General features: G+C 41.3%; 6 protein-coding genes across 6 annotated transcripts; 3 read left to right on the top strand and 3 right to left on the bottom strand.

Moving 5' to 3' along the window:
- Positions 1-36: 36 nt before the first annotated feature.
- Positions 37-1,833, top strand: PKNH_0916300 (histone acetyltransferase MYST, putative; the record flags this gene model as incomplete). The annotated part of the gene is made up of 1 exon (XM_002259151.1): positions 37-1,833. One exon carries the CDS (start codon positions 37-39, stop codon positions 1,831-1,833), a length of 1,797 nt encoding a protein of 598 aa, XP_002259187.1.
- A 588-nt stretch (positions 1,834-2,421) lies between these two features.
- PKNH_0916200 (nucleolar protein 56, putative) lies at positions 2,422-4,083 on the bottom strand (the record flags this gene model as incomplete). The annotated part of the gene is made up of 1 exon (XM_002259150.1): positions 2,422-4,083. The coding sequence occupies one exon, from the start codon at positions 4,081-4,083 to the stop codon at positions 2,422-2,424; it is 1,662 nt and encodes a 553-aa protein (XP_002259186.1).
- Positions 4,084-6,705: 2,622 nt separating this feature from the next.
- PKNH_0916100 (haloacid dehalogenase-like hydrolase, putative) lies at positions 6,706-7,617 on the top strand (the record flags this gene model as incomplete). The annotated part of the gene is made up of 1 exon (XM_002259149.1): positions 6,706-7,617. One exon carries the CDS (start codon positions 6,706-6,708, stop codon positions 7,615-7,617), a length of 912 nt encoding a protein of 303 aa, XP_002259185.1.
- A 696-nt stretch (positions 7,618-8,313) lies between these two features.
- Positions 8,314-12,354, bottom strand: PKNH_0916000 (uncharacterized protein; the record flags this gene model as incomplete). Its single annotated transcript, XM_002259148.1, has 1 exon — positions 8,314-12,354. The coding sequence occupies one exon, from the start codon at positions 12,352-12,354 to the stop codon at positions 8,314-8,316; it is 4,041 nt and encodes a 1,346-aa protein (XP_002259184.1).
- A 3,000-nt stretch (positions 12,355-15,354) lies between these two features.
- PKNH_0915900 (heat shock protein 90, putative) lies at positions 15,355-17,943 on the top strand (the record flags this gene model as incomplete). The annotated part of the gene is made up of 1 exon (XM_002259147.1): positions 15,355-17,943. One exon carries the CDS (start codon positions 15,355-15,357, stop codon positions 17,941-17,943), a length of 2,589 nt encoding a protein of 862 aa, XP_002259183.1.
- Positions 17,944-18,506: 563 nt separating this feature from the next.
- Positions 18,507-19,102, bottom strand: PKNH_0915800 (AP-1 complex subunit sigma, putative; the record flags this gene model as incomplete). The annotated part of the gene is made up of 2 exons (XM_002259146.1): positions 18,507-18,792; positions 18,921-19,102. The coding sequence occupies 2 exons, from the start codon at positions 19,100-19,102 to the stop codon at positions 18,507-18,509; spliced, it is 468 nt and encodes a 155-aa protein (XP_002259182.1).
- Positions 19,103-20,752: the final 1,650 nt, after the last annotated feature.

Genomic DNA, 20,752 nt, shown 5'->3' with positions numbered 1-20,752 from the left:
ATTTTTTTTTTTTTTGCCATTTTTTGAGTGAACAGAATGGGGGGAAGTAGAAATGGCAGTTCACAAGTTAATAAGGGGGGAGGTGGGGGCTCGAGTAGAAGCTCCAAGGGGGGGGGTAGCAAGTCGAAGGAGGGAACAGACAAGTGCACCTTGGTGAGAGTGCCCACTGTCGAGGAGGATACTACAGCAAGGAATGATGAGGTCGCGGCTGGCGTGGCTGGTTCAGGGAAGGTAACTGGAAGCGGTCCTGTAACAGGTGCCGTGGTGCCTACTACCACTGCTCCTTCAAACAACATGGAGGGTACTCCCCCAGCGGATACCCCCCCGATGAATAACTGTCCGACGGATACCCCGCCGATTGGTGCTACAACTGGGGGTAGCAAAGCGGCCAAGGGGGGAAACAAGACAAACGCAAAGGGGTCGAGCAGCTCCAGGAATAGGGAGAAGGGTTCAGCTAACGTGACGAACAACTCTGCTAATTCCGGTGGTAGTAAAGCAGTGAAAGGGGGTAACAGCAAAGCGCGGAACACGGGGAAATCTCTAAGTTCGTTATCCAAGTTTAATGATTCCTACGCGTTGATATTTCCAAACGCATTGCCTGTGAAGCAAGTGATGTGGGGTCTGGATCCCCTAAATAAGGTTTGGAGATACTGTTCCATAGTGTATGCGAGACCAAAAAATAGAAACTTCAATGAACTAAACTTTATTTTCCCCTTAAATTTAAGTAAAAATGAAATCATGAGTAAGTTATCCACGGAGATGAACACAAGTGGAACGGAAATGAATGAATGGGATTATGATTACTATGTCCACTGGGAAAAATTCGATAGGCGTCTAGACTGTTGGCTAGCATATAAGAATCTACGTGTTCTGGAAGAAGAACCAGATGATGGATTACCATGCATAAGACAAATAGATAATGAAGAGTCAGACCATGATGATCATCATGCAGGAATTGATAAAGAGTATTTAAGAGAGCATGAAGAAAATACCAAACTAAAAACAATTAATCAAATAAAATTTGGAAAATATTTAATTGACACTTGGTACTTTTCTCCCTACCCGAAGGAATACCAAAATATAGAGATACTATATATTTGTGAATTCTGTTTATCTTTTTTTAAAGAAAATGAAGAACTACTTAGACATACAGAAAAATGTGAAATAAGACATCCCCCTGGAAATGAAATATATCGATGTGAAAATATATCCATCTTCGAAATTGATGGAAGTTATTTTAGAATTTATTGTGAGAACTTATGTTTTCTATCCAAGCTATTCTTAGATCATAAGACTTTAAAACATCGAGTGAATTTATTCCTTTTTTATGTTATTACGGAATTTGATAAATATGGCTACCATATTACGGGATATTTTTCTAAAGAGAAATATTCGAAGAATAATGTGTCTTGCATTTTGACGCTTCCACAACATCAAAAGAAAGGTTATGGGAAATTTTTAATAAACTTTAGCTACTTCTTATCCCAAACGGAAAAACGCACTGGTACTCCTGAGAGACCTCTATCTGACTTGGGGGTTGCGTCTTACATGGCTTACTGGTATGAGACACTCCTCAAGGTGTTGGTAAATTACGAGCAGTTATCCATTCAGGAGTTGTCTGAAATTACTAGTATTGAAACCAATGATATTATTTCTTGCCTTGAGGAGAAGGACATTTTTAAGACCGTGGCCAATGGGGGGGAATCTGTGTACTACATAAAACCTCAGCAGTTGGAGTTTGTTCTCTCCAAGGTTGGCAAAAAGAACTACGACTTGTGCAGGAGTAAGTTACATTGGGTCTCCTATGATTATTACTTAGCCATGTACGAGTAAAGGCGCACCTCCGTATGTGCGTACCTATATGCGCAAGTTTTTGTTTGCTCCCATCTTTGATAGCCTTTTTGGTAGCCATTTTTCGCTGGTCACTCTTAGCTAGCTATTTTTTTTTTTTTTTTTTTTTTTATTTTTGCTAGCTATTTCTTTTTTTTTTTTCTTTTTTTTTTTTTGCTAGCTATTTCTTTTTTCCCCTTTTTTTTTGTTCAGCGCACACATTCGTGGTGACTTTTTTAACCCGAGTTGTAGCGTGTTCCATTGATTTGAAAGATGTGGCTACCATTTGTAACATTCCTAACCAATTTGTTGCGTGATTCGCCATCCATTTCCCCGCATCAGTGGGAAGCCCGCCTAGCAATCCGGAAACGCCGCAACACACGAATTAATTAAAAGGGAAGAGCCCCTTTGTGATGGCAAAAAGAGTTCGTAGGGAAACACACAACGTTGGCAAAACCAACTGGTGAACACAGAGAGGTGTTCCACATTGCGAGGAGGCAGAGCACATTGGCATAAAAAGAAAAAAATATATATTTTTAAATGTACTACTATGTAGGAAAAACGGTAGTGAAGAAACTTCATGCGCGAGCCTCAGTCGCTGTCTGAGTCGGTGTCGCTTTGGTCTTCCTCGACCGCGGGTTGGTCATCCTCAACTGCGGGTTGGTCTTCCTCAGCTACGGGTTGGTCTTCCTCAGCTGCGTCTTGGTCTTCCTCAGCTGCGTCTTGGTCCTCCTCAACTGCGTCTTGGTCCTCCTCAACTGCGTCTTGGTCCTCCTCAACCGCGGGTTGGTCCTCCTCGACCGCGGGTTGGTCTTCCTCAGCTGCGTCTTGATCTTCCTCGCCTTCCCCCTCCTTATTCTTCTTGTTTTTTTTTTTCTTTTTTTTCTTCTTTTTCTTCTTCTTGCCCTCCTGGTCGTCGTCCTCTTCCCCCTCCGGGACGGCGCCGATCTCTCGATTGTAAATCTGTTCGGCCTCGTTCATGTAGTCGATATTTTTGGAGAGCTTCACCCCCTTGACCATGTGGAGGATTTTGTGCTCCAGCTGCTTCTTAAATATTACTCCGTATGAGTTGGTGGGGTGGTCCGAAAAGGAGTCGATTCTGGCCGCCATGGCACTCTTGCAGGAGAGGTACCTAGACATTCGTCCCTTCATGGGGAGAGGCGTTTTTGAAATGTAAGAAGAATTGTAAAGGATGCCAAATTTAGGCGTCTTCTTATTCCCCTTAAGAGAGTTGAACAGGGCTTTCTCTGATCCGAAAATCTGAATACTGCTGGAAGGGCATTTGGCTAAATTGACAAGAGATCCCGCATGGCTAATCAACCGAGCACTTAATGTGTTACCTAACAGTTCCTTCAAGTTTGGAGAAACGATATTTAACTTTTTATCTAGGTACTCCCATAACACGTTCCTAGTATTAAATAAGTTAATAACTTCGTTGGAAAAATTAATGATATTGTTTAGATCTTCCTGTGTTAATTCTTGTCCAATGGAAAGGTTAGCTACCCTTACAATTTTCTCAGTCACCTGTTCATCGTTGGTAATTTCGGTGATTTTTCCTCTTTCCGTTTCGTCATCGAAGTTGAATTCTTCTTTAATTTTTATTAAGTTCACCAACTTACAATACATGCACACATCCGTAACTATTTTCTTCAATTCTGGGAAATGCCAACTGTACCACTCGATTACCCTCATGCTAAAAAGGTTAATGTTCTTGTCTAACGATTCAATGGTTCCAATACTGTTAATTATTGATTTATCTTGCTTCCTTGGGTCGAGCTTCAGCTTGGACCTGGAGTAGCTATGTCCCAAGCCAATATTGAAATGTTTTATATCTATATCACCACTGTTGTCTACATAGGTACCAATTTTCTTAAGGTAAAATTGTCTGCATGCCCTTAACAACTCCAATATGTTATTATTATGAACTACATTGAAGCCGATATTTGAAAGGTATTTTCCGAGGTTGATATCTGCGACCCCCAATTCATACTCACTTTTATTAGTGGGCAGATTTTGCTCTAAAAAGGTTAAGAGGAAATCTGTGGCCTTACCTTCATTAATATGGATTAAATTATCTAGTGCCCTTTCAGCTGTTTCGAAGGATATAAACGAACATAACTGTACAACCTCGTGAAATAAATCTGCTTTTTGTATTTTTTTCTCCAAATTTTCGTTTCCTATTTGCTCCCATTCCTTTACCCTCAGCAGGAAGTACCCCGCGGAGCACTCGAACAGGATGTACAGCTCCGTCATTTCGTTGTGCGAAGCTCCGCGGAGTAGAAAGAAGAGGGGGCCCCAAGGGAGAAATGCATAGGTGACTCTAAGTATCGCTTATTGTATGGACGTAGGAGGTGTTGTTTTATTTGCTCCCTTCGTGTTCTGCTAGGGGATCCTGTATCGTCGTGTTGCCACGCAGGTGGAGCAACCTTCGCTAAGGAGCAAAAAAAAAAAAAAAAAAAACCGCGTCACGTAAGCGCTGGCATGCAAGGAAGAAAGGAAGAAAAACGATTCAGTAAAAAAATTCAGTAAAAAAAATGGAGTTAAAAAATGCAGTAAAAAAATTCAGTAAAAAAAATGGAGTTAAAAAATGCAGTAAAAAAGATGGAGTTAAAAAATGCAGGAAAAAATGCAGGAAAAAATGCAGGAAAAAAAATGCAGTAAAAAGATGCAGTTAAAAAAAAAGCAGGAAAAAAATGAGGAAGGAAAAAGAACGCCACGTTCACAGTTTCCCGACTTGGCGACCAAAGCAACGAGAATTGAACTTCCAGCAGTTCAGCTTCAACTCCTGCGCGCTACAAAAAATTGTGGTCGACCGACCAGATCGGCACTTTTGGCTTCTCTCCTGCGCAACAACCCGTGGGGGGAGCTCCATCCCCTTTAAAAGGGAAAATAAAAAAAAAAAAAAAAAAGCCTTATATACATATGCTAATTTGAGTGATAACATTTAAATGGTATTATCAATAACTTTTTTATTTTATTTATATTTGTTATCTTTTTTTTAAGATGCTTTATTATTATTATTATTTTTTTTTTATTTACTGCATGCCAATTTTTAAATAACGATGGCCGTCCCCCTGCTTGAAGCCCCAGTGGGATGCACTTTCAATTCCTTTGTGATACTCTCCCTTGGAATGAAATGAATATCCAGAAGGTTTCACCGAAGGGGTGTCGAATCTGTGCAGAGGTGCTCCCCTCACTAATGTCGTTATAGTCACTTTAACAACTCCCCCCCAGATGGAGATGTTGTCTGTCCTCCTTTTCATCTGTATGTCCCAGTGGATACGATCATTTCTCTGAGTAAAAAAAAAAAGGTGGAACCTCTCTGGGGGTAGGTTTTTCCCAGCAGTATATATTTGCCCCGCTAAAAGAAAAAAAAAAGGTTGTTCATCTCATTACAATTTTCATCGCATCTATATTTTGCTCGCGTCACATAATCAAGGAGCAAACATGTTAGGGTATATAAACTCCCGCTCCTCTACAGGGGAATGTGGTAGTCTACCTCTCATCATCACCTACGGCAAAGGTGCACCCGGGCATAAGTACCCCTCAGCAAGCATAATTATTCACCATGGGATAAGGAAATGGACATATGGCAGAACAGGGAAAGGGAAATGAACCAAGTGGGTGAATCCACACGGAGATACCACAACCCCCTCTCATAGCATCCATGTCAACGTGTCACATTTTGCATTTCCCATGGAAAGACAATTTAAAAAAAAAATATAATTTCCCTTCTCAAAAGAATGCGCATTTGAATGGAGCTCATACAGCGACATTTGGTGCGTAGCTAGTGCGGCATTATAACTGATCACCCAAAAATATATATCTGTAGGAAGAGGAGGCACAAATTAGGTATATCCAACTGGTGATAACGATTGCCTTTTTGTCTCGTCTAGGCAATTTCCTTTTCCATGCGGGGATGTGTGTTGGAGTGGTAAGTAGGGAAAGCCCACCACACAGTTACCGTTCGCCTATTACACAGGTGCCGCGTGGTCTCTGCGTGGTCTCCGTGTGGTCTCCGTGTGGGAGTGTGCATCGAGAACATTATCATAGTACACAAATGGGAGAGATACACCTCCCTCCCCCCCTCGCCCTTCCTATGCGTAAAGAATACACACGGAAAGGTGCAATAAGAAGGCATGCACCAGGTGCTGTGAGCCGCATGTAAGTCCTTGCTCCCCCAATGATCCTTTTCTATCGAAAGGGAAAGATGGCTCTGCACTTCTTTCACATCCCCACCAATATCCCCCCTCATATTAAGTTATTTACGGTGGGAGGATATTGATGGGAATTTCCACGTCAAGCGGATCCACGAGAGGCCACATGCCCTGTACTAGAAACGCCGAAATGGATTCAACGGGTTCAATGCACTGGAATGGATGAATTTTTTTTTTTTTTTTTTTTTTTTTTTTTCCCCTTAACAAAACTCTCCCACCGGATGCGAATTTAATCGAGTTCACATGTAGGGGAAAAGGCTTGCGCACATACTCGCATCGTCGGAGAAAGCCAATTTTTAATCCTCAAAAAAAAAAAAAAAAAAAAAAAAAAAAGCTAGCTTATCCCAAGAGGCCTACCCAAAGTAGCATAAAAAATGGACGTCTAGCGTGACACATGGAGAGTCAATCATTACTAATGATAGGACAGTGAAAAAAAAAAAAAAAATTCAGTTGAAAGGAAGTTGGGGGAAGACAAATAAAAGTATTAGCGCTTTTCGGGTGAGGAGACGATCCCCACTTGTAAAGGATCGCCAAAAGGGGAGAATTAGCAGTCGACTCGGAAGGTGCCCCCCCCCCCCCCCCGGTTTGGAGGCAGTCCGAAAGGTATCCCTTGGGAAACCACTCTCTGTTAACTTCGCTTATCCAACTACCCTCCGCGATGGACGGGGAGAAATGTTTCTACATCACGGAGAAGGGGAAGAAGCAAAACTTCAAAAACATCAAGCTGATCACCTTCGACCTGGATCACACCATATGGAACATCGATGGCCTGCTCAACTATGCAGACGGGGAGTGCTACAAGTACATGAAAAAAAATTACAAGAGGTCGTATGACTACCTTCAGAAGGAGTATGGGCTATCCATTACTAAATTGGTGAAGGAGTTGTTGGAAAATAAAATACATCTGAATAAGGATGGGGTTCAAATTCTAACAAACATTCGAATTGATGCATTAAAATTTTTAGCGCAAAAAACAAATTACGATGAAGTGAAATTCGTATCGGAGATCCAGGAGCTTTGGAAGAAGAAGAAGAACGATGTGCATTTATTTATCAGTCCAGGGACTTTAGAATATCTGAGAGAATTGAAAAATAGGGGATATATCTTAGGAGCCATCACAAATGGAGATTCAGATGTAAATGCAATCAAATTTTTAAATGAAATTTTTACTTTCGTCATTAGGTCAATGGATTATAATTATTCAAAACCTAGTGTAGAGATTTTTAACATAGCAGAGAATCTTTTGAAAAGGAAAAACCTACACTTTGGAATTGATCAGTGGATGCATGTAGGCGACGATGTCTACACCGATATCATTGGCGCAAAAAATAAAAATATTAACTGTGCCTGGATTACAATGTATAGGGATGGTAATGAGGTTTCCCCTAATGACTGGTACTCCTACTTGAAGTTGAAACTGGAAAAAAACTCCGACACAACTCTACCTCAATACGATCCCTTTGCGGATAGTCTTTTCTCTCGTTTTCGAAAGAGGGATGTCATTCTTCCATATGATTACATTGATATCGAGATTCGTCACTGTCGAGACTTGGATGCCATCCTAACTTAGCATCGATATTATGTCATCATGCCAACCTTACCGATCGTAAACCCCACTTCATAGCGCACCGGGTATAACTGCTACACACAATAATTCTTTGTTACGAATTTTTTAAACCACCAAGTTGTATTCCTCCCAAAAAAAAAAACTGTCGCCTTTTTTTTCTACACATTTTGGCACTATGTGCGATTTTTTTTTTTTTTTTTTCAACATCTCGGGGAGCTGTTTTTTTTTTTTTTTTTTGGTGTTCTCCCCCATAAATGGGGCACCTGTTTACCCGCTTTAAAAAAAAAAAAAAATTATGCTTTAATTTTGTGGAAAAGAATGTTGGCGGAAGGATTGGTTGAGTCCAATCCGGCATGGGGTTATAAATGTGTTGTGGTGTAAAGCGTTTGTAGGGGAACTCCCCCCCAATATATATACATACATATATACACATACATATATATATATGTATATATATTCACATTTCCTCCAATTGGGTTTGCTAAATCATTAGGAGGGGCTTAAAAATTGGGGTCGTGTTGGTTGACGCGGTTGACGTGGTTGCTTCGGTTGAGATGAGTGAGGGGAATGCTCCCGGCGGAATCCACTGCTAAAACGTGCAGACATGTGGTTGCGGTTTTCCCTTCCCTGCAGGGGAGGAGGCACACTTAGGGAGGGCCACACATTATACTGTAGATTTGTTGCCACACCACCCGGGGGCTAGTACCCCTCGGAGTAGCCCGGGTAGCTGTCATCCTCAGACAACAAAGAACAGGTCGAGTCAGCGCACGATGCGGAGTAATCATCACCCCCAACAAGACTGCCACCATGCCCGTAATGGTTATGCTCATCATCATCGTCGTCACTATCGTCGTCGTCATCCTCATCGTCGTCCACGTTGGCGGAGCAGACGGGTCTGTGCACTCGATCACTAACCATGTCCACCGGCATCCCGCCAAGTGCCGCGGCAATATCATACTCTTTCAAAAAATGGAAAAGTTGCGTAACGCTCAGGGAGCATATGGGGCCCACTTTCACATCCTTCCTAAGGCTGTCCAGGATTTCCTCCATCTTATCGGAGCAACATACGATGCAGAGGGTCGAACCGATAAGAGCATTAGTTCTATCTATTCTGAAGTTGACAATTCGAGACAAGTACTTGTGGCAAATTTTCTGTAGATCCTTCGTCGTGATTCCTTCAATTTTCCTTAACAAGCTGTTGTAAAAATTTAAGGGCAAATTTTTTATACTCAGAAAAATCGTCTGCGAAGCTCTATCCGATATGGTCTCTTGATTGTTGAAGATGGTGTAGTAAGCGCTGCTCTTGGCAAGAGATATTTCATCCTCCTTCATTTCGTTCTTGCAGTAGTAGTCGAAAATGTGCAATGCTTCTTTCAGAGCGCTAATGATATCACTTGATCTATAAATACGTAAGCTCAGCTCTCCATGGATACAGTTAAAGTCTAGTGCACATTCATAAGCGAATCCTCCTCCCCGAATGCTATTGTAGAGGGGTCCTTCCGTCATGCAGAAGAATTCACGCAGAAGCAATAGAGCACAATAATCTTCGTGTTCATATCCTGCGGGTACTTTAACAGTTAGTTTCAGGTAAGAAACATCTGTACTCTTCAAACCACACAGGATTCCATTGTACGCTTTCTCTTTTACCAAATTGAGTTGGAAGTTTTTATCTTCCTTTTCGAACTCCGCGCTCAGGTACTCCTTCAAGTTTTTGTGTACACTGGGTCCTAGGCATATGTACTTGTCTGCACTTTTTTTTTTGTTCGTTTTACACATTGGAGGTGCATTTGCTCCATCTGTGGGGGCACTTCCTTCGGCTTCTCCTTTCGACTCCGCACCGTTCGTGATGGCCACATCGAAAGGGGAGGCAGTCTTCTTCTCCTCCACTGAGCTCTTATCAGCGTTGTTTACGTTAGCTGCATTTCCACTGTTAGAGGCATCTGTATGGTTGGCCTCATTTCCGGAGTTTGTAAAGTCTGTTTGGTTCGCCCGGTTAAAAGTGAATTCAGTGTATGGAGCATTCACGGTGTAATTCTTTTTATGCATATCTGATGAGGAGGCGCTTTGTTCTTCCGGAGAGGAAATCTTAAACCAACGATCGTACCATGAGAAGATATTTTTAATTTTGCAGAAATTTGCATCAATGGCAATGACGAAATTTTTTAAGTCGAAGAGCTGTCCCTTCAGAGTGTTCAGCTTATCATACAATTGATTCAGGTTGTTCTTATCTTCAATTAATTCAAGAATTATTTCCTGTTGTCCAATAGAAATAACTCCCGAGGTGCTCTGCCTCAAATAGCGAAGAGCATATTCCATATTTACTACAAGCGTCTTTGGCTTCGTTTTTTTTTGCAACAAATTTTGATAAGCAGATTTCAAAATAATCTCCATTCTCTCAACTGTTAATATCATTTTAAACATAGATAAAAAGAGGAGATCAAATAATTTTTCATAGTGTTCGTAGAGACCTACAATTTGTATGCAGAGTATATTGCCTAAACTTCCTGCTCTGAAATTCTTGGCGTTTCCTCCTAAACCGTAGTTACAGCAATAGTTGATGGTATGTCTAATGAGCTCCTCCGTGAACAATTCACACTTCACATTAGTATTGTTCACCTCTACATCTGTCTCAAAGAGCAGGTAACTCAAGAGAGGAATATACTTTTGTAATTCTGCATCCACGTTGCTTGAATTTATTAGCACATTAATCGATACGAAGTTTGATGGGATGTGACTCAGCTGGATTGGAAAAATCAATCTCTTCAAATCTCCTTCAAGGGTACTTAACAACTTGTTGTTTTCACAAGATACATCCTGGTTGGTATTATCTCCTTCCTTTCCCCACTCTTCCAAAGAGGTATCTTCTTTTCTATCCCCCTTTTGTAAAAGCTCGAAATTACGGAATACAGTTAGACCCTCTATCAGAACGTTCTGCGGATTAGCAGAGTCTACCACATTCAGACAACTTTTGGGAGGTTTTTTCTCGAACCCCTCCTTTATTTTCCTAATGTGTTTCGCCATTTCTTGAAGTTTCTCCTTCCCGTATTTCTTCTGTTCATTTTCAATTAGGTTTCTCTCGAACAGTTCAATCTGTTTTGCCTTTTTGTAACTCGGGTAGCACCTCACCTCCACGTAGTTATTTTGCACGAAAAATTTCTTCAAAATTTCCTTCCAGTAGTTCTCCTTTTCCCCTAAGAGGTCTACGTATGCCTTTTTCAAATTTAAACAATTGTTAAGATCCTCCTTGCTCTTTCCATAGATAAAATATTTTATAATGAATTCGTTTAGGAGGTATTGTGGGGCCGCTTCCAGGTCCTTCAGATGTTGCAAATAGGATCGAACAATTATATTCTTCATCCTGTCCATGTTGAGGGGCTCTTCCAGAACTTGTTGCAGACACTTGCGTGTTATTTCTCCTACTTCGTTCATCTTGGGGTCGTACAGCCTGGGTGCCGACTCCTGTGGCGCTTGCCCTGATTGTGGCCGCTCCGTTTTTTGTTCTTCCGCTTGCTGTTCACCCCCTTGCTGTTCACCCCCTTGCTGTTCACCCCCTTGTTGTTGATCCCCTTGCTGTTGATCCCCTTGTTGTGGCTTCTCCGCCCCGGTGGCCACTCTGAACTTATACACGACGTCGTAAATATCAATGGTGAAGTAGTTGCTCTTCAAATCCTCCAGCGCAAAGTCCAGGCCACTGCAGTAGGTGTTCTCCTTGTCCTCCAACAAGCGTTTGCTCACGGGAGATGTCGTTAAGTCGGTCAGATAATTACCCAGAAGGGATATAGCCAACTTGGTGTGAAAATCGGCCCAGTCGCACCCTCTCCACGCAATGCACACCTGACCGTTGTTCAGGTTATTGCACGGGTAATACTTCTTAACAATTCTGGAGTCGTTCCTCCTTTCAACATTGCACTCTTCGCTCCAGGGCCTCTTGGGGCTCTGCATGTGCCTTATGAACAGTTCTTCCGCGGAGGGGTTATTCACCTCTCCCGTGGAAGAGTCTACCCCAGCCAGAACCTGGTCCGGGTTCAACTCCAAGTGGTACTTTTCGAATTCATAAATGATATTCAAAATATCGTCGTTGTTAAAATTGCCAAAAATAATAATGGCAAAGTTATCCAGCTTATAAAATTTTTTAAAGTACTCTCTAACACGACTATTATTAGTTTTCCTTAACCCATCCAAAGTCCCACCTGTCTCGAACCTATATCCACTTTTCTCATTTGGATAAAGATTTGTAATTACTGTTCTCTCGATAATATTTTCACAGTTATTTTCTATGGACTTCATTTCTGAGTACACCACTCCGTTATGAGTTCCATTTTCAAATATGTGGTGTACTTCCGATAGAAACATATCGTCGGCTAGGGTTGGGTTTAGGATGAAGTCTAGATAAATGGGTAGTATATTACTAAATCCTTCCATGCCAAAGGTTTCTATAGTATAGCATGTGTGATCGATTGAGGTCCAGGCATTTGTTCCTTCCGAAAGACATTTGTATGCTAATGAGTCCAGCAGTCCTTTGTATGGATACTTGTGGCTTCCCAGAAATATCAGGTGCTCTAAGGTGTGCGGTAAGCCCTCGTCATTTTCTGCCTCCGTAAGTAGGGTGAAGTACCCATATATTTTGGGGCTCTTTATTTTGCTCAGGATTATTCTTAGCCCCGACTTCACCGAGTAGTACTCGTCAACCGTGAGGTCCTGCTCAAGGTCTATGTGGTTCACTCTCGCGTAGTCATGCATCTTGCGTGAGGGGGTTAGGTGTAAAATTTCCTATGTATAACTCGGTATGTAGTTCATGTAAAGGGGGCCTGGTACCAACGCCCGTGTGTATGTGTGTAAATGTGCGTAGTTCGTTCTGTATGATATGTTTGCCGCAAACGACCTTCCTAATATGTCCTCCTAGACCTTGCGGCCACTACGTCCTCCTCGGGTACGGAGATCCTTTTCCCTTCGTTCGGCCGATGGGCTCCGTACATCCGTTCCGCAATTCACACTTCCACAGTGTACAGATCTGGAAAAAAGCTAGGCGCTATCATATAATGGCCTATATCAAGGAAATACACTTTGTCGTATGAAAAGCACGTATGTAGCTCTTCGCACAGGAGAGGATATATAAACCGGTGTTGTGACGCGCAACGGCAACACGATGCCAGTTTTATTCAATTATAAACTGCGACAAAGAGATAAGTCGACGTTCTCCGTAGTGATTCAGAGAGATCTTTTTCATTAATGGAATGGCTCGTGAATAGAATGAGAATGTTGAACAAGTATATATATGTATATATTTATATATATATATTTTTTTTTAAAAAACAAAGAGGTTAATTTACATTTGACATAGTGTAACGATAAAACATATCAGGCAAGTGCTATTAGAGTGCAAAGTGCACCTTTTCGATTTTCGGACTTATATAGGCACGAGGTATGTGCAGCATTAAATCGTTATTTTGATTTTCTTTCCCTGTGGCTTTTTACTACATATGCTAACATAAAATATGGGTGTAACGGGAGGGGCCACCATCCTTTTTTATAATTTTTTTTTTTTTTTTCCACCACGTGTGAGCAATTTCTTTGTGTTCCTTCCCCTTGTAGTTCTCCCTTGTTAGGGAGAACAAAACGGATAAGGTTACACATTCGATGGGCACCTCGAGCTTCCTCCCGATTTCGACATTCTGCAGTGAAGTTACATTCATTCTTCTACCCACAACAGGGATTATCCTTTTGAACAATTTGACCGAGAAAAATGGACTCGCCACCTGGTAGAGATTGTTGAAGTCTCATGCCTAGGGGGGGAAGTATTCCTATAAATGGTTATCTCCCCATAGAAAAAGGTGAAAGAAAGGATACTGCGTGGTGTACCAAATCGTGAGAGTTAATAGTAGGGGCTAATTCATTTGAACTGACGCATAAGAGGTTTATGCTGGAATGTATGGCACATCATGCGTGGTCTCTTTGCCAAGAAGGAGAAAGAAGCTACTCATGGGCCCTCTCTTATTGAATGGGTCAGCACGATGAACCCTACCAATGTTCGTCCGTTTTATTCACGTGTAGTGACCCTATCTTAGGGGGGAACACATAATTTCGCTCTCAAATGGGAAGAGACCAAGAAAAAGGAGTTCTTTTTTTTTTTTTCGCCGTATTGTTCTTATACATATATATGTGTTTTCCTATTATATGGAGCTTTGTCGGCTGAGGAGGGCGAGCACCCTCGCTTTTCCCGTGTGCCTGTCTGTTTCTTTTTTTTTTTTTTTCACATAGGTGGTTTTACCTCTCGAAGAGGAAGGCTAGCGGAGGGTGATCCATTTAAGGAGCGCAAATAAACATACAAATGTGCATACGTGTACACACAGGTACATCCGTAAGGGCAGAAGTCTCCATAAAGGGCTTTGCATTTTGGAAAACTTCTCCACACCTGTTGAATATTCAACCAATCCACCAGGTACTGGGCAAACGGGGATATCACATCGAACAAATCACCTGAACGGCAATAATTTTTCTCAAAATTGCGCCGCAAATGTGTGCAAATATTATGACCAAAAATTTAAAAAAAAAAAAAAAAAAAAAAAAGCATTTTGGCTAGTCCATACTTTTATAAATCCCCTCGATGGGACAAATTCCATCTGCCATGTTTAACATGACTCTGGTGATGTTTTCTCCATTTTACTGATACGGGGAAACATGGACACCATTGGGCGGCATACAAATAGCTTACCCCCCACGGGAAGGGGGGGTATACTTTCTGTTGTGTTTTCCCAACCTTTATGGGAGAGAATTACTCACTATGTTGTGTAAACGCCAAAGCAAATCGTCAAAATGTGTTGGTCAGGGGAAAGATAGAAAAAAAAAAAAATCTCCGTTGCTATTTATAGAATGTAAGTGTACAACAAATTGATACTTTGTCCTCTAGTTTTTGAGGGTGGCCCCTTTTTTGTTTTTTTTTTTTGTCCCTCCTTATTTCCTCGGTCGTAGTATGTAGGTGCGGGATTATTAAACGGGGGACTCGCGCAAGGTTAGATACACGAATCTATCCTACATACACCTGCGTATTTTCTATCTGTGCGTACTCCATGTGGGTGCGTTTAAGTGGCCTTTTTTCCTTAAAATGTTTTTCTCACAAGGGTGGATTCTTCATTTTAAGGAGGTATCATCACATATGTAAATTTTTTTACCTGCATGCGGAAGTGAGAAATGCACGCAAAACGAGGGATATAATGTGGCTCAGCCTCTGCATCAAAATATGCGGAACACGTGGCGTCGCCACGGGGGGGGGAATTGCGGTTCGAGGCGCCTCCCCTAATACAACGTCGCTAAGTTCGAAGCACACGAGGGTACACTTCAAGGTGACATATGGAAGGAAGAAAAAAAAAAAAAAAAAAAAAGCTGAAAAAGAAAAAAAATGCTTGTTGTACTTAGAAAAAATAACCATATCTTTATGAAGAGTACGCCCTAAAATTTTGCCATTCCTTTTGGAATTACTTTCAAATGATTAGCAAAATTTGCAACTGATTTTCATACCACTGGCAGAAAAAATTTGTTATCGTTTTTTTCTACGCTTTGCCGAGGCTTTTCCGACGCTTTTTTTCCTACTCTCTGCAAATACATTTCCCACTCGCGCATCTCCCCCCACCTGCGCATACGCATGCCTCTTTTAGCAAGCGCGACGCAGTCACACTCAGCTGAAAAACCAAGCACACCAAAATAAAAAAAAAAAAAAAAAAAAAAAAAAACGCACAGCGAACCATGAGTCTGTCAAAGTTCGCCCGATCCACTCTGCAGATAAACAAAACATGTGGAGTAGTCGAAGCACAGACGAAGAACAAGGCAGCGGCTGCCACGTGTAGAGGACTACGGAAAATTAGCACCGGTAGCCATGTCTACAACAAATGGTATGCTCAACTAATTGCCAAGGAACTGAGCAGGCGTGGAGGCTTGGTGAGGAGTTTTAGCAGCAATGGAGAAAGTTACGAATTTAAAGCAGAGACCAAGAAGCTGCTACAAATAGTTGCCCATTCTCTGTACACAGATAAAGAAGTATTTATTAGGGAGCTTATTAGTAACTCCTCTGATGCTTTGGAAAAAAGGAGGTTTACTCAAACTGCATCCATCAGAAGTGTAGATGATACGGTAGCAAATGAAGCAGGTGAAATTCCCCTACACATCAAGGTGTCAGCGGATGCGAAGAAAAATTTATTCATAATTGAGGACAGTGGAATTGGTATGAACAAGGAAGAGGTGATTGAGAACTTGGGAACGATAGCGAAAAGTGGTTCTCTAAACTTCCTAAATGCATTAAAGGAGAGAAGCCGAAACGCAACTGAGGAGAGTAAAAACTCTTCTGATCCATCAGGTGAAAAGAGCGAGATTTCCCAACCTGGAGATAACATCATTGGACAATTTGGTGTAGGCTTCTACAGTTCCTTTGTCGTTTCAGATGAAGTAGAAGTTTTCACAAGATCACATGATGCGAACTCAGTTGGTTATCACTGGAAATCTGATGGAAATGGAACTTTCACTTTGAAGGAAGTGGAGGATCTCCCCAGAGGTACCAAAATTGTTTGCCACCTTAAGGAGAGCTGTAAAGAATTTTCTAACATCCATAGGGTTCAAGAAATTGTGGAGAAATTTTCCTCGTTCATTAACTTTCCAGTTTATATCGTCAATAGGAAGAAGGACGTAAAGGGCAGCAGTCGCTTGGTGAAGGGAGACGACATGCAGAATGAGGAATCCTCCTCTCTCCCACAAGAGGGACTTCACAAGGATGTGGAAAAGGAGAAAGCGATGGACGGGACAACAGAAGTGGAGGATTCTACAACCGCTGCAGATACGTCTAAAGGGGAAACAGAAAGCTTGACAGATGAAGTGCAAATAAATAATCAGAAACCTTTATGGTGCAAAGAGAACGTGACGGAAGAAGAACACAATAAATTTTTCAAATTTTTAACAAAGAATAAAAACTACGGTGATGACAAAGGGTATGTGTACAAAGTGTTATACAAAACAGACGCGCCTATGTCTATAAAGAGTGTCTTCTACATCCCAGAGGAAGCACCATCTAGATTGTTTCAACAAAGCAACGAAATTGAAGTTTCCCTTTACTGCAAAAAGGTATTGGTGAAGAAAAACGCAGATAACATAATTCCAAAGTGGTTACATTTCGTTAAGGGAGTAATTGACTGTGAGGATATGCCACTTAACATTAGCCGAGAGAACATGCAAGACAGCACGTTGATAAATAAAATATCCAGGGTAGTAGTTACCAAAATATTGAAAACTCTAGAGAAAGAATCCACAAATGATGAAGACAAATATCGAAAGTTTTACACCAACTATAGCTACTACTTGAAGGAGGGAGTGCTTGAAGATTCCTCAAATAATTTTTACAAAAATACATTGATGAATCTGTTACGATTTTACTCTATCGAACAGAGGAAGAACATTTCATTGAAGGATTATGTAGCCAATTTTAAAAATTCACAGAAAAAAATATACTACTTTTGCGTGAACGAGTTAAATGTGGCTTTGTCATCCCCCTACATGGAGCCTTTCAAAAAGCAGGGAGTTGATGTCCTTCTTCTTTTTGAAGAAATTGATGAATTTGTACTCATGAATCTACAGGAATTTAATGGGGCCAAATTCGTTTCCATCGACTCGTCTCAGAATGAAGACTTCGACCAGGAGCTCCTCAATTCTAACAGGGCAGATGGAGCTAAAGCAGGCGACAAGGATGAAGCTTCCGACGAAGCAAGAAAAAACGGGATCTTTAATGATAGCCAAAAAAGTGAGCTAGCTAAATATTTCAAAGACGTTTTGGGTTCTAAATGCTCAGATGTGAAATTCTCTGACCGCTTAACAGAATCTCCTGCAGTGGTTACTGGATTCTTATCCCCCACACTGAGGAAGGTTATGAAGGCTACCATGAAGAATAGCTCTTTCCAGGACAATAACATGTTGAATAATTTACCTGCCACTTTGGAGTTAAATCCCTCGCATACCATTGTCACCTCCATTTTTCACCTCAAAAATACAAACCAGGATGTGGCAAAATTGTTGGTTCAACAGCTCTACGATAATGCTTGCATCGCTGCGGGTATTTTGGAAGACCCACGTTCCCTATTGACGAAATTGAACGAACTTCTTCTGCTCACTGCTAGGTATGCTTACCATTATGAGAAGAATGCCGATGGAGTGTCAGGTGTTCAGGAGGATCCATCCCCCAGTGAGCCCAGCGCCGGCAACGTAGACAGAACCATCCCCGCTACTGAGGCTAGCCCCGCCCAGGCCGACGATGAGGAAAACTCTGCCAAGGAGGCCCATGCATCCAAATTGTAATGCAGGCGTCCAAATTGTTACGTACGTGTGTAGCAACCAGGGGATGTCCCATTATGAAAGTACACCTGAATTTTCACCCCCCCCCAAAATTGTACAGCAGGCAACTGCTTATATCCGTTTTTTTTCACACTGTAGTATTACGTACCACCGTTAACGTTTTTTTTTTTTTTTTTTTTTTCCTCCTGCGTGGGCCTTGTGGAAGCGCTCAACGAATGCATCTAGCAGACGTCTTGGACAGACATCTTGAAAAAATGCCTTCATAAAAATAACTTTTAAATGAAAAAAAAAAAAAAAAAAAAAAAAAAAACGCTTTAAAAGGTTTCAAATAAGTTGGAAAAACATAAATGCTCCATCGCCTATAAAGGTATATATCACACACAAAAAAAAAAGAGTTTACCGCAGAATGGCGTTACGGAGTTGGACAGAGGAGAAATGGACACACGTACAAAAAACGGCAACGTTCTACCCACCTCTGCATGTTTTTTATCGATAGGAGATCACTTCACCTAGTAGCGAAACGAAGTTATAGTTCATCCACTTGGGCGTGCCAAATGCTTGCACCATCAAATGAGTGAGCCCAACTTCTTGCTACTTTTGGTGTCCTCCATCAGGGAATCCTGCGCGGAGACCACCCGCAGGATATTCTTCTTGCTACTCTCCTGCAGTTCTCCTGTCACTAATATCTCGTCCAGTAGATAGTACGCCTTGTGGAAATTAAATATTAAGTCCAACTCACATACGTTGCCAAAGTACTTGTCCAGAATTTCTACGTAGTGGTGGATGATTTCCAGGGTAATTAGTTCGTTGTCTCCTTTGTCAATGCAGGCGATGAAGAAGAGGCTTGCGTACCTGCGGGGAGTAGAACCATATGGCACAATGGAAAACACATGAGGGCGTAGAACGACATAATGGGATAGAAATATACGGGGTTGGGCATTTCCCTATATGCCTTCAGGCAGAAGCGCAAGTGGGCAAACCTTTTAAAAACGAGCTTGTACTCTCGCCACTCCACAAAGTTGCAAAGTTTGGGTGTTCTGTTCAGCGTAATTTGGGAAGTCTCCCTAATTATTTTCGCCTTCTCCTTTTGCGACAATGGGATGTACCATTTCGCTAGTCTCGTTTTCCCCTGCCGACTGATGAGAAGCACGAACTGAATCATCCTTCCAGTGGGCGTAGGTGCGACAAAAAGGAGCAGGCAAAATTAGGCAGAGCGCATAAGGAAAGCAGTGAAGGAGAGCAGCGAAAGAAGGAAATATATCCGTATGTATGTACCTTGGTATGTATACATATGTATGCAAATTGATGTACCTTTATTTTTGCAGCTTTTTCGGAAGTTCCAACCAAATGTGCAGTTTCGCGTTGCTCAAAATGGAACAGCCAAAAATGGGGGGTAAAGAAAAAAGGATGGGCACATAAAAACGACAAAAAAAAAAAAAAAAAAAAAAAACACTTTGGGCAAACAAGAACTTTCGCGCCTGTTAAAATTTTAAGCCTAAGAAACCCCCCCCTAAGTGTAATTATATATTTATGCATATGTGTATGTTTTAACCTAGTTCATTTTTGTCGCGATGTGCCCCCCCCATTTTGAAGAAAAAAAAAAAAAAAAAAAAAAAAAAAATACCTTTTCGTCCTCGTGACCATTGTCTAGCAAAGAAATAATTAAAGAAAAAAAATAAAAATAAAATAAAATAATCTGCATGGGGATGTTAGTGGTTAGTCCCTTTCCCCTATTTTGAAGGCAGCATCATGGATGGCGAGGCAGAAAATTCTTTTCACGTTCTCATGCATTACCAAACCATTTTTCGGAAATCACATTTGACCTGGTTCCCATGGGTGCCAACAAATTCCAGCGTTTTTTTGAGAAACGTTTGTCAACCAGCAGAGGGGTGACTCACCTTTGGTAGGTGAACGCAGGGAGATACTCCTCATTTGTGGAGAATAAACTGTGTGATGGAAGGAAAGGGGTAATCCCTTTTTTAATCCAATACTTCTTTTTTTTTTTTCTGTCAATTAGTTTGCTGCCCTTCATGATAGTACACCCCCTATGTATCTGTACGCACCTTTCTTATGAGCCAACCTACGATACCACCGTTCCATATGTAATTTCCGAAACGGCGAACAGAACGCAGAAAAGAGAATGGAACATATTTGTCATGGGGATAAGTCACTAGCACTTCCGCAGATCGGTAAAAATGGATACGGCAAAATTGTTCTGTCTGTTAAAGGTGTAGACTGTTCACCCATCCCTGCAAACAAATGCAGGTGGTCCTTATCGTCCGGATGGTCCATCAGATAAACATTTCACCAAGTCACTGAGGACCGCACAAAAGAATGTGTGGAAATTACATAATTCATGGTAGCCACTTGGCATTAGTTGATAGACATTTTTCCATACTTAACGTGTTCAGGTAGATCTACAATTGATTCGTTGCTCATGTCAGTATTGAGAAAAATACATTTTTCCGGCATAACAGTTTGCAGCCTTGACGCGAAAAAAAAAAAAAAAAAAAATTGTCAAGTGAGAAAAAAATGAAATTGAGTTGCTTAAATCTGCTGTCTTTGCCAACTCACGGTCTTTTTTTTTTTTTTTTTTTTTTTTTTTCTAAACAAACATGTGGCAGGTGTTGCCTTTTATTTCCCCCTTACTGCTGATTCGTTTGTTATCCCCTATCTTTAACTCCATCATGTTTTTGCTTTTCCATAGGGAGCGGAAAATATTTCCAACCGCTAGTAAATTACGAATTAAAATTTTCACTGAATGGTGAGAAAACAGCTTTCATTGGACGTTTTCCCTTATTACATTTTATGC

Source organism: Plasmodium knowlesi (assembly GCF_000006355.2).
Source record: "Plasmodium knowlesi strain H genome assembly, chromosome: 9".
Lineage (NCBI taxonomy): Eukaryota > Apicomplexa > Aconoidasida > Haemosporida > Plasmodiidae > Plasmodium > Plasmodium knowlesi.
The sequence above is the reverse complement of the archived record's forward strand: the minus strand, read 5'-3'. Positions and strand labels throughout refer to the sequence as shown.